This window comes from Coenobita brevimanus, chromosome 71 (assembly GCF_032717465.1).
Source record: "Coenobita brevimanus isolate Jiangsu-jjx chromosome 71, ASM3271746v2, whole genome shotgun sequence".
NCBI lineage: Eukaryota > Metazoa > Arthropoda > Malacostraca > Decapoda > Coenobitidae > Coenobita > Coenobita brevimanus.
This window is the reverse complement of record NC_137024.1, coordinates 30,711,238-30,725,457: the sequence shown is the minus strand read 5'-3', so window position 1 is coordinate 30,725,457 and position 14,220 is coordinate 30,711,238. Positions and strand designations below refer to the sequence as shown.

Below are 14,220 nucleotides of genomic sequence, written 5' to 3'. Positions count from 1 at the left end.
GCACTACGCCTAGGCCCCATGTTGGCAGACAAGTCAAGCAATCACTGGAAGGCAGAAAAATAAGCCACAAATAACGATTCACAAGTCACGCATGGTTTGACCGTCGGATTCAAACTGACTGTGTGGTGCATTGGTAGACCGACCTCCCACACACACACACATACACACACACATATGCATATTTGTATGCACACGGGCAGCAGGTAGGCATTTTTATATTTTATTTATTTCTCTTGTATATTAAAATTATTTATTTGAATACTATAATTTTATGTTTTAATTATTGTACGAAAAATTCGTGGATAACCGAAATCGCGTGAAAAAAGTTCACGTGAATTAAGGGCTTACCTGTATACGTAATGATTTATCTTGCTCTCGTGTTCCTGAACTTAATTCTTCTGAATTCTCTACTCTCTAGCTTTGGCCTTCTTGTCATTCTCTGATTAAATATATCTGCACTATTTACTTATCTCTTAATTCTACTGACTATGAAAATTCTTCAACTATCTTACTTCTTCGATGGAACACATTCTATCCATTTCTCCTTTTTCTGAAATCTCCATTCTAGGAGATTTCAATGTTCTCCACCACCTTTGGCTCTTTTCTCCTTTCACTGATCCACCTGGTGAACAAGCCTACATTGTTTCTATCCATAATGACCTAGAGCAGCTTGTACAGCAAACTACCCATATCCCTGACCACCTTGGAGAGAGTTCCAACATACTTGACCTCTTCCTTACAACTAATCCTTCTGCATACACTGTTAATCATTCCTCTCTGTTGGGCTCCTCTGATCACAACCTTATTACCTTAACCTGTCCTATTGCTCCGGTACGGCCTGTGGACCTTCCAAAGAAACGTCATCTGTGGCACTCTGGAGCTGCAGATTGGAAGGCCCTCAGGCAGCACTTCTTTGAATTTCCATGGAATGATTATTGCTTCCATGGCCGGGGTCCATCTGAGTGTGCATTGCGCATTACGGAGGTTATTCTCTCAGGCATGGAAGCATACATTCCTTCCTCATATCCTTTGACTAATGCAAGAAAGCCTTGGTTTAATCACGCTTGTTCTAATGCTGTCCGCAATAAGGAGAGGCCCTACAAAAGGTACCAGAGCCAACCCACCCCTGAATCACATCTTGTTTATGTTTCTGCCTGGAATCGTGCTAAGTCTGTTCTTCACTCCGTTAAAATTATTTCATCTGTACCAAATGCTCTTAGCTCTCCAACTCGAATTCTTCCCGCTCCTTCTGGCACCTTGCCAAAAACCTTTCTAACAACTTTATCTCATCATCCTTTCCTCCTCTTTTCTACTCTGATTGCTCTGTAGCTATTTCTTCAACTGATAAAGTGGTTCTCTTCGCTCAGACTTTTTCCTCCAATTCTACCTTAGACGATTCCGGTGCTGTTCCTCCATCACTACCCACTCAGACATCCTCATGGCTGACATTAAAATTTCTTCAGCTGATGTATTTTCTGCCATCACTGGCCTCAATACTAACAAGGCTTATGGGCCTGATGGAGTCCCTCCTGTTATCCACAAGAACTGTGTTTCAGTACATACACCATGCCTAGGTAAACTCTTTCTCCTTTGTCTTTCAAATTGTACCTTTCCTTCTTGCTGGAAGTTTGCTCTCATTCAGCCAGTCTCAAAGAAGAGTGACCATTCCCAACCTTCTAACTATCGTCCAATTGGTTTAACATCTTGTGTCTCAAAAGTTTTCGAGTCATTTCTTAACAGAAAAATTTTAAAGCATCTTTCCTGTCATAATCTTCTCTCTGATCATCAATATGGGTTCCGTCAGGGACGCTCCACTGGTGATCTTCTCACCTACCTCTCAGATTCCTGGTCATCCACCTTTCAGGACTTTGGCGAAAGCTTTGCCATTGCACTTGACATTTCAAAGGTTTTCGATCGAGTCTGGCATAAATCTTTAATTTCTTACCGTTTCTATCCTTCTATCTGTGCCTTCACCTCTAGCTTCCTTTCTTGTCGTTCTGTAGCTGCTGTGGTAGACGGCCACCGTTCTTCTAGATCTATCAACAGTGATGTTCATCAGGGCTCTGTCCTATCACCAACTCTTCCTTTTATTCATCAATGACATTCTAAGTTGTACATCTAACCCTATCCACTCTTACGTTGATGATTCCACCCTGCACCTTTCCATTCAGTTCCCACAACATCCATCTCAACAGTTACTTCAACAAACAAGGGATGAGGCTATGGCACACCTAATGTCTGACTTGGCAAGTATCTCTGACTGGGGTAAAAATAATCTTGTTTTTAATGCATCAAAAACTCAGTTTTTACACCTATAAACCCGACACAGTCTTCCACAGGAGTACCCACTATTGTTTAATAATATCCAGCCCAGTCCTACGTGATCCTTGAACTTGCTTGGGGTTTCATTCACTCGGGACTTATCTTAGAAAGATCATATTGCATCTCTTGTAAAATCTGCTTCCAAGAGATTAGGTGTGCTAAGCGGACTCCATACCTTCTTTACCCCTGCACAGTTGTTAACTTTATACACGGGTTTTATTCACCCCCGTTTCGAGTACAACTATCATGTGTGGGGAGGCTCCCCACATACAGCTCTTCTCAATAGGGTGGAGTCAAAGGCTTTTTGTCTCATCAATTCTCCTCCTCTTACTGGCTCCCTTAAACTTCTGTCTCTTCACTGAACTGTTACATCTTTATATCTTTTCTATTGCTACTTCAGTGGTCACTGCTCCTCTGAATTGTCTGCTTGCATCCCTCCACCTCATCAAACTCTCATCCCTTTTCTGTCCAGCTATCTAATGCAAGAGCTAACCATTACTCCCAGTCCTTCATTTATGCAATAGGTCAGCTCTGGAACTGTCTCCCTTTGTCTGTATTTCCTACTTCCTCTGATCTCCAGTCTTTCAAATGCAGTGTGTCCAGGCATCTCAAAATGAATGGATCTTGAATTTGGCTCTCTTTCGTATTGTTTTTGTTTTTTCTTGGAGGGAACAGCTTGCAGGCTCTTGGCCTTTGGTTCCTTCTTTCTTGCAAAAAAAGAAAGAAAGAAAAAAAAAAAAAAGGCAGATGATTCCAGGACCAAAGTAGAGGAGAAGTTAGAATCATTGAATTGGAATTAAATGGAACTGGACAGCCTGTGGAATGCATATAGGGATTTCTTAGTTAGGAATGCTAAAGTTGTGTGTGGTGTGGCAAGAGTAACAACAAAGAAGAAAGGTACAGCATGGTGGGATGAGGAGGTTAAGAGAGCAGTGGAGGAAAAGAGGAAGAAGTGGCGAAAGTGGTTACAGGACAGGGGTTCAGCTGAAATAATAGCTGAATATATTGAGAGCAAGAAGCACATAAAGAGACTAGTGAAGAGGAAAAAGAAGGAGGTAAATGATGATCTAGGAAGAAAAATGAATGCAAGCTACTCTGAAAGTAGGAAGTCATTCAGGAAAAAGGTGCGGAAATGTAGAAGTGAAAGTGGAAAGAGATGTGATGGTATTGAGGATGTAGGTGGTACATTATTAACCCATGGGGATGAAGTAAGGACCAGATGGAAAGAATGCTTTGAGAGCCTGATGAATGGGAATAGTGAGAGCAGAGCGGCTGTAAACATGATTGATTTTGGGGGTGTGCAGAGAAGGAATGCAGTATTAGGAGACGTGACACTAACACAGGTGAAGAGTGCTGTGAAGCGGCAGAAAAATGGGAAAGCAGCTGGGGTTGATGAGGTGTATGCAGAGATGCTTAAGTGTAGTGGAGAGTGGAATGAAGTACTTGTTGGAGATATGTAAGAAAACATGGATGAGTGAAACTGTGCCTGCAGAGTGGAAAAAAGCTGTGATTGTACCCCTGTGCAAAAATAAAGGTAAGCAAAGTAATTGCAAGAATTAACGTGGCATAAGTTTATTGAGTGTGGTAGGGAAGGTATATGGAAGAATTATTATAGAGAAAGTAAGAGAGATATCAGAAGTCCTTGTGAGTGATGAACAGGGTGGCTTTAGGAGTGGCAGAGGATGTATTGATCAAATATTTGCAGTGAGACAGATAGCAGAGAAGGCTTGTGAGAAGGACCATAAGGTGTTTATGGCATTCATGGATCTGGAGAAAGCATACGACAAAGTGGACAGAGAAGGATTTTGGAAAGTTTTGCGCATGTACGGTGTAGATGGTGAGCTGCTAGGTGCCGTCAAGAGTTTTTATGATGGTAGCGAAGCATGTGTAAGGGTTAACGGGCATCTGAGTGAATGGTTCACGATTGGTGTGGGCATGCGACAAGGTTGTGTGATGTCTCCATGATTGTTCTATCTATATATATATGGATGGGGTGATGAGAGAAATAAAAGCACAAGTAATGGAGAGAGGGGTGGTGTTGGTAATGAATGGTGATGGATGGAATATCTCAAATTTGTTGTATTCCGATGGTGCTTGTACTGCTTGCAAGTACCGGACAAGAACTTTGGAGTTTTGCTGAGGTCTGTGAGTGTCATGCCTTGAGAGTAAATGTAGAAAAGAGTAAAGTGATGGTTATTGAGAGAGAAGGTGACTCCCAGTGCAATGTTACAGTGAATGGAATGAGACTGGAATTGGTGAGTGAGTTCAAATACCTGGGTACAATGATAGAAAAGAGAGGAAAATGTGCAAAAGAAGTTGAAAGCAGAGTGACACAAGGAAGAAAAGTAGCAGGTGCAATGAAGGCCTTGATAAGAAACAGAGACTTGTGTGTTGCAGCTGCATGAGGCTTACGTGAAGGAGTGCTAGTGCCAACTTTAACATATGGATGTGAGACTATGGTGTGGCATGAAAATGAAAAGTCAAGAGTAAGAGCAGTGGAGATGGGACTGCTGAGGAATGTATGTCGAGTACAGAGGATGGATAGGATACAAAATAATGTGATTCATGAAAGATATGGAGTGAGGAAATCGGTGGACACCAGAATCAGAGTGTACTGAGATGGTATGGTCATGTGGAGAGAAAGGATAACCATAGAGTGGTGGAAAAGGTATATCTGAGTGAATTTGAACGAGGGAGGAGGTGAGGTAGGCCAAGGAGAAGGTTGAGAGATGGTGGATGAGTGTGTGAGGAAGAGAGGTTTGGAAGTCAGTGAGGCTAGGGAACTGATAAGAGATTGAGCTGGCTGGATGAATGTTGTAAGGAGAAGTGCATGATCAGGGAAACAACCGAACTCACCGGCCTCACACTTCCAAGTGAGCGGGCTTTGCCTGCATACCGCGAGACCCTTCCAATGACGTCACCACTCAGACCATGACAAGTGCGTGCGCACACACACACTAACAGCAATATGCAAACACTCTCGTCCTCTCTTCTTAATTTGATGAAAGATCCCAAGGACAAAACTGAATGGATTATTGGTGTCCTATACACACTATGTATCCAATATATAGACTTTTGTTTAAGCACCATTAAGACCCAGTCTGTAACCACATACAGATATGTGGTGTCCCTTGAAGTATTATAATCCTTCTAGTCCCGGCTGACTGCTGCACGCAGCCGCTCGGTCGAGGCACCTTTCTTGGTGAGACAGTCAGCCAGTTGTTGTGTTGTATCCACCCAAGACACTTCATCAATCTCCCCTTGCTCCAACATGACTTGTAATACAGCAATATCAGTGTACAATCTTCTGTCTTCTGCACTCCTACAGGAGTAAAGGGCATCCACCAGACTCTTGTTATCCACGAAACACTTGTTCTTGAAATCTCCACATCCAGAAACCTCACGCAATATGTTGGCGAGATATACAGCAGTTTCAGCACACTCAAGCAGGGCTAACGTTTCAGGAGATAAAGTACATTTGACGACCCGCCTGATCTTTCTAGTCTGCCAGAATAAGGGACATCTCGCCCCACTAGCATCTTGTAGGAAGATCACAAAGCCTCCCTGAGACCCATTGCCTACAAGGTTGGCAAAAGAGGCATCTGAAAAGCACTGTATATAATATTCATCGAGTGGCCCCATTCTTGGAATGTATAGCTTCATGTTGTCAGTCTTCACCCTTGCAATCACCTTGTTGAGCCTAAGCAAATCTGCTACGGTAGCTCGGTTGCTAGTCATACTCAACTCACACACATCAAAGGCAACATCTGGTCGAGTGTGTGTGGCAGTCCAATTGAGCTGCCCAATTAACGCTCAGTACTCAGTTTTCTCAGACTCATACAGCTCTCCTGATTTTACTGCTGCACGATGTCTGCTCAGCATGATTGGTTTCAAAGACAAAGCGTACTGGAACTGGTCAAGCGTTATGCTGCCATCGCTGTTGGAGACGACATTTAGACCAACGTATTTGAAAGCATTTGATTCCGAACTGCCGATGAGGAATATTTGGCTCAGACTGTTTATCACTTGCTGCTCGAACTCATGTATACCAGCCCAAAGGAAATCATCAACATAAATGCATATAATGCCTTCAATCTTGCCCCTATTACTCAAGAGAACCGTGCTGAATCCAATGACACTTTAGCTCCAAGACTCGACAACTGATCTTTAACACACAGGTACCAATGCCTAGCAGCATCACAAAGGCTGTAACCCGTTTTCCTTAGTCTCCACAGTTACTGTTTTCATATTCAGGCGGAGGACATATATGAACAACTCGCTCAATGTCATTACCTTGCAGATAAGCAGCTTTCACGTCCATAGCGTGGCAATCCCATTGGTTGGTGGAGGCAAAAGAAAGTGCCAAACGCACAGCCTCTTTTGAGCATGCATGTAGGAGAGTCTTTCAGGAGATCCACGGTGTCTTCCTCAAATCCTCTGGCAACTAAACGAGCTTTAACAATCGGCTTCTCGTTTTTCATTTTTTCCGTCACAACCCATCGAACCGTTATGGCATCTTGCCCAACGTCATCTACTTCCTCATACACGTCATTATTCTGCCAGTTTGTAATTTTGTTTTCCTTGGCGCATAATACATCCTCAGAGTTGAAAAGAACAAGCATCTCTGCTTCATCATCAACTACTTCACATGTGCTGAAATCATTTTGCAGATCCACCCAATCAATATTGCCATCAGAGTCCCTCTTCAAATTGTATCAGTGTTTGTACTTTCCAGTGACCTTACCCGCCTGACTCACAATCCTTCCAGTCACCAACTCTCTAGTTTCTGAATGTATTCCCTTTATACGTTGACCAACAGAAACCTTGGGAGGCTCCTTAACTGGAAGAGAAACAGTGGGAGGCTGATCATCCAGAACTGCACCATTTTCCGACTTATCATCCAGTGGATAGTCATTCAATACTTGCAAAGAATCGTCATTAGGCTTCTCTTGGACTACACCATTCTTCTCATAACTACTGATGCTGTCTCCACCTGTAGTATTTCGTTCTGGAGAACGTGCTAGACGACACACATGCACTCGCACGTAGACACCATTGTGTCTCACCAGAATTTGTTTTCCATCTCTGCCTATTACGATTCCAGGACCATGCCATTCATGACTGTCATTTCTATTGTAGTAGACCTCATCTCCATGTTGGATGTCATTTAAGTCCGAACGTATGTTGTGGTGCAGAGCCCTAGCCAAACATTCACCCGATTCAGTCTTTATAAACTCTTGCCTTGCTAAATGAAGAGCATTCAAATTGTCCCTCACAGTTTTTGATGGTGATGTACGTTCCAAGGCTGGAGGATCATTTGCATACACATTAGACAGGCCAGGGTTTTGACCAAAAAGAAGTTGGTTAGGAGAAAAACCTGCATTGTTGGTGAGAGCATTTCTTGCAGATACTGCCCAAGCCAAGGCCACATCCAAGTCACACTGGTTATCAGCCATTATCTTCCTAACAATGTCACCTATGACAGCATTTTGATGCTCACATACTCCGTTGCTCCATGGACTCTCTGCAGACGTCGTCATGATCTTGATATTAAAGGCCTCTCCCAGTGCTTGTATTTCAGCATTGTTGAATCCACACCCATTATCTGTGAGAATTTTTCCAGGTGCGCCAAACAGAACAATCCAGCTCTGAAATACTCCTTTGATAATGGTGGTCGCACAATTGTCCACAATTACTATCACGGTGCAGTACTTGGTCGCCAAATCAACAAGGACTAAGAAATAATGTCTTCCCCAAGCTTTCAAATCCATAGCTATGGCTTCGTTAAACTTAGATGCCATGGGCAAACTGACTACGGGTCGAGGCTTAGCTCTCTTGTGCCTACAGCGACTGTACATGCATCAGATACATCCTTGATAGCTTGCTCCAGTTCTGAACTTTTAATTCCAACATCTGTAATAAGTCTGCTTAGTTTAGCCGATGTTGGGTGTCCGAATTGCCTGTGAAGCTTCAAAGCCGTTTTGTCTACATCACCTCCAAGAGATGCCAGTGCGATCGTTTCACAAAACTCTCGGCCTAGTCACAAAGAAATTGGAAGCAAGTAATGGCCTGAAGATGAGGACTTCAAATTAACGATAGTTCCACAAATTTTGACCTGGTCGCTCTCAAAATTAATCACCATTTTTGCTTTTTTCATGGAACGTTTGCTCAGCAGCAAGGGAATATTGCAGCTCACCACATCAATCACAATGGTTGCACGCATATTTCCAATGTAGCAGGGCAGAGTAACACGTTTGAGGGAAGATACTGTGACACCATTAGCTAAAGTAAATGTTGAGGATGACTTTTCTTCTATTATAGCTTCACGTTCGTAATCACAGAGCTCACTTAGATAGCAACTGATCCATTCAACCCCACATACAGTTGTAGAACACCCTGTTTCTAGAACAGCACATCCTTTAGATTCTTCTACTAGCGTCTGTAATTTACCTCTACTAGCTGTATCATCTGCATTGCCCATAAATAATGACAGATGCACTGTTTCATAATTTTCTTCTCGATTGCCTTTATTTTCGTATGCATCTTGACAGTCATGTGCCCAATGAAATTGAGAATCGCATACTAAACACCTCGACACCTTACCATCAGGCCCAAGCGGGTTCTGCCTCCTGCCGGTGGATGAGCGTTGGGAAATTCTAGCAGACACAGTTGAATGGCCATCACCACGACCCCGATCACGTACTGCACCACCCCAAAACCTTGTCCTTCCTCGTCGAGTACTCCTAACGTAAAACGTTTCCTCACCCCTGACTTCGTCACTCCAAAGAACTGGTTCACTCATCACCTCATTAGCAGATACCGATGCATCGTTCTGGCCGCAAATTTCCCCAGCTAAAATACGATTCAGGGCAGATTTCATATTTTCGTGTTACCTCAGTTATCACAGACATCACTAGTTGTTGCTCACTATCTGAAAGTTTGCATGAAGCCAGAAGCACAAAAGCCATTACAGAATTCGGTAGTTGCACGTCCTGCTTCGTAAATTTAAAATAAACATGCTCGAATTCTGCCACGAACTTACGAATGTTCATATCACCAGGTCTTCTGAAGTTGTACAATTCATAAAAAGCTGCAAACTGCTGACGTCTTTTGTCCACTAGAAATAAACAGTCTAGTTTGTTCAACAAGGTCTGAACACCATTATCATCTTTCAGATCAGCAGCGTCAGTTTCTGAAGACGCCACCCTCGCACTTCCTGACAATGAAAGGTGAATGGCTAAAGCTTGCTTCTTTTTTGGTAAGTCTGTCAGTTCACGCCATATGTCAGTGTCCTTCTTCCAGCTATCATAGGCAGAATCATTTTCAAGTTTTGGAGTCCACTTAGTTGAGCACGACGCCATTATGCTGAAACTACACTCTGCTACCAGTATTAAGATGCAAAACAACCGAACTCACCGGCCTAACACTTCCAAGTGAGCGTGCTCCGCCTGCATACTGCAAGACCCTTCCAATGACGTCACCACTCGGACCGTAACAAGTGCATGCACACACACATACTAACAGCAGTATGCACTAACAAAGGCCTTGATAAGAAACAGAGGCTTCTGTGTTGCAGCTGCATGAGGCTTACGTGAAGGAGTGTTAGTGCCAACTTTAACGTATGGATGTGAGACTATGGTGTGGCATGAGAATGAAAAGTTAAGAGTAAGAGCAGTGGAGACGGAACTGCTGAGGAATGTATGTTGAGTACAGAGGGTGGATAGGATTCAAAATAATGTGATTCATGAAAGATATGGAGTGAGGAAATTGGTGGACACCAGAATCAAAGAGAGTGTACTGAGATGGTATGGTCATGTGGAGAGAAGGGATAACCATAGAGTGGTGGAAAAGGTATATCTGAGTGAATTTGAAGGAGGGAGGAGGTGAGGTAGGCCAAGGAGAAGGTTGAGAGATGGTGGATGAGTGTGTGAGGAAGAGAGGTTTGGAAGTCAGTGAGGCTAGGGAACTGATAAGAGATTGAGCTGGCTGGATGAATGTATTAAGGAGAAGTGCATGATCAGGGATTTGGCACCCCTTTTTAACGTGGCAGCGTCTGGATTGACTTAGTCGGATACGTTTATGTGAAGCTACAGAAGGTAGTGGATGTTTGTGGCGTATCCGATGGAGCCAGGATTCCCGGGGCTTGAATGATGAGCAAATGGAAGCGTGGCCCATTGGACTGGGCAAATTTGTGCTGTCTGGACATTGCTACTCCTCACCCTGCCCTAGGGTGGGAAAGGAGGTCCAGATGATGATGATGATGATGATGATTAACTCTCTTTCCCACCTTCCAGAACATTTTCTTACATTTCCTCTGCTGTACACTCAGATTCCTTCCAAATTCCTCCTTCACTCTCTTCTTACTGTCTTACTAATCTTTTCACCTCTCTCTTCCTCTGTACATATAACTCACTCTTCCGTCTCTCAGCTTCATGCCTCTGCTTCTGATCCACTCAGTTTAATGCTTTCTTCTCTTGTGCCACAGTTTGTCTCACGTCTTCATTCCCCCATGCTGTTCCTTGCACCCCCTTTCATCTTCTCTTCACCCCACACATCACCTCACATGCTGCACAGATTTCCTCTGTGAGTATCTTGTGCACACCTGCCATCTCCCCCCAACTGCTCGAAACCATATTTACCCAATCGCTCCTCCACTTCTCTCTTATATTCCACCTGGGCTGTCCTGTGAGGAAAGGTCATAACTTTGGGAAGTGATGGGTGAGGCAGTTCTAAACAAAAAATTTTTACATGAACATATGCCCAAATATCAGCCGTTAACCCTTTAACCGCGGGTGTCATTCCAGAATGACATTGCAAAAACTGGACCAAACCGCGGGTGTCATTCTCGAATGTTTGTGAATATTTTGAATACCCCACATTTTTTCCGTGCGCCAATTGTTTCAAGGGAGAGTAGCTATTAAGTTCTTTCACTCCAGCCAACCCCCACCTCCCTCCCCCCCTTGGGGCCCCACCTCCCACCCCCTGGGCCCCCCACCCCACCCCGGACGAAACACGCATCAGTATCTGTCCAGCTGTGTGAGTGACAACACTGCTGATGTGGAAGTGAAGTGCAGGCAATTACAGTGCCTTTTACCTGCCTCAGTGAACACAGAGTGCATGTTTATCGTATGTGCAGTGTTCATATATGTTTATAGTATTATTATCAGAATGAGGTTGGCATTTGGTAATGGTGTGTGAGCGAAAAATAGTGATTACAACACCGCTGATATGGCAGTGAAGTGCGGGCAATTACAGTGCCTTTTACCTGCCTCAGTGAACACAGAGTGGATGTTTATCATATGTGCAGTGTTCATATATGTTTATAGTATTATTATCAGAATGAGGTTGCCATTTGGTAATGGTGTATGAGCAAAGGTAATGGTGTGTGAGCGAAAAATAGTGATTTTAGATCGCTCACTTCTAATGGCACTGCCCATCCAGTGATAGTCAACGAAATCATGAAACCTACATCATTGCAAAGCCGAAGGTTAGTACTTTCTAATGGTACCTAATTTTTCGCTCTAGATTTATTCTGTGCAGAGTTATAAAGGTTTAAAGTTTGTTTACATTTTGGTCGAAACCCCCGCGGGAGAGGACAGTCAGGGCAAAACAATGCCCGCGGTTAAAGGGTTAACCCCTTAAACGCGGATCGTCGCATTTGCGACGGTCAGCCCAAAGGACATAACGGCGGATCGTCGCGTTTGCGATTTGAGTAAATTTTGAATAACCGCGGGCAAGCAGGCTCCAGCTGGTATTGTCTATCAGTACCACCACCCTCTAGCTACAACTAGCATACTTTACCTTTGTACTACTGACCTCAGTTGTTGCCAAATATCGCGTTTTCCCCCCGTCCTCCCCCCCACCACGGCCCGGCCAGCCTGGCTGTGATACATGGCAGCGCTCTGAGCACTCAGAACTGTAAATCTGCGCTCTCCTCTCACAAGCAGTTTATGCTGCTAGGAAACGCTTGTTTCCCCAGTTGTAACACTAGCTTTTTTTCTCACGGTTTGCCCCTGTTTAGCGTCAGTTTACTGCAGGCTTTCAAAGTGAGATTATGGCGAGTTCTAGCTCTTCCCAGTCAGTGCAAGCAGCCGACAGGAACGAGAATAACGTGGCGGATGTAAGACAGAATAAAAAGCGCGCCGTGGTGATCTTTTGGGAAGTAATATGATTGAAAATAATGTAGTATACATGTTTTTAGCTGTGAAAATGGAAATGTTTGTTGAGTGACGGGAAGACCGCCGCCACAGTGCATGTCGGCCGTACGCTCCGTTGATTTTAGCCTTATTTTCAGTGCTTATTGTACAAATACGGATTCCTAACTACCTTTACGTTGTAGTATAAAGTTTACTGTGACAGAATGAGGCTGTGGTAGAGGGGAAACCGGGTTGCTGGAGGTGTGAAAGTGAAGATTTGGTTACCCAACTTTGCAAGTCTCCACAAGTCCTTGGGTAGTCCACGAAGGCTCAACACCTGTCTCTGGAGAAAGCTGAATGTAGGTACTATCTGCCATACCAAGTATAATGTTCTAGGATTAATCTCTGATTTTTGGCGAATATTTTCCTACAGGTACTCAGACCGCGTTACAACCCCGCCACTCGGGGGGGAACGACTGTACACATCCGCGTTTAAGGGGTTAAAGAGCTATCATTACTGATAACCCTGTGGGTGAAAATGATCTTCATAACCCCCCCATAAGGTCATTAGTAATTGCATTTCCATAACTGCTGAGATCTGAGCATATGTTGATACAGCATTTTTTGCTCAGTATTTCCTCATTGAACAGCCACCCCTTTCACAGGATTGTGGCATCTGGCTGTAGATAGATGGACAGATAGATCATTTCCCAAAGTTATACTGTTTTCTTCAGTAACACCCTGTATATATACTCTGCAGTGTTGCCATCATAATATATTTCATCAACTAATAGAATTTTTTTTTACTTTTCAGAGATGTCAGATAATGAGGTAGAGAAGTTTGAGATTTCGGACTACGATCTGGATAATGAGTTCACACGACGACCTGGGCGCCGGCTGACCAAGGAGCAGCAGATATATGGAGTGTGGGCACAAGAAAGTGGGGACGAGGAGGTGAGCACAGGCAAAATTTAGAGTAGGCCGAACAACTTTATTCAGTATTTGTGATGGCATGGAATAAGAACACATTATAAGCTGCCGTTTTCTTGTATATTCTTTTTCCTCATTAAGTCCGAGGTATTTAAAAGAAAAATTTCCACCTACAGCTTCTCTGCTAGCTATAAGGCTGATTTCATAGTTTTTCTAGTTTGCAGTGTTATTTGGATGGAAATATTTGTGTTATTTTGAAACACATCTTTTTCTTAAAATGATGATTTACTCATTTTATTCACTTGTTTCATTTATAAAGGCATCAGCATACTTGCATACATCTGCCTTGGTCACCTAATGTTGGCTCTGCATGCTGCTTTAGCAGCCTCTCTGTTCCATAGGTGAAATAGATGGAGATGACCCATAGACCCCTCTTTCACCGCCCTAAGCCCAAACAAGGGAAATGGCAACAGACCCAGCCCTATCCTGGCCCAAAGCAGCACTGACAAAGCCCGCCTCTTGCATCCCCTCACGTCCCCAACTAGGGAGCAGGGCCAAAGTTTACTAGCCACGTGCCCTTGCTGGCACCAACCCTTGTGTTATAGTAGGATACAGTGTGTGGTGTAAAGTCTACATAGGCCCGAATGCAAGAACGAGGCTCGAGCCAGACATAGGGCTTGAGTTGGTTGTAAGTCAGAGTTGAGATGTGCAAACCAAAAACCATTCATCCAATCCTACAATTCCCCACGAGGAGCATAGGAGCCCGGGGCTAGGCAAGTTGGTCCTGACATTTAAGATGAGAGTGACCAGCCTCATTCATCCTTGAGTGGCA

At 43.8% G+C, this 14,220-nt stretch overlaps 1 protein-coding gene across 1 annotated transcript in view; it reads left to right on the top strand.

Annotated features, from left to right (window-relative positions):
* Positions 1–14,220, top strand: part of sip1 (septin interacting protein 1) — a 75,558-nt gene that overhangs the window by 9,244 nt on the left and 52,094 nt on the right. The window contains exon 2 of the mRNA XM_080277976.1: positions 13,273–13,412. Within this exon, the coding sequence (XP_080134102.1) occupies positions 13,275–13,412 (138 nt within the window). The 5' untranslated portion in view covers positions 13,273–13,274. The remainder of the gene's footprint in view (positions 1–13,272; positions 13,413–14,220) is intronic.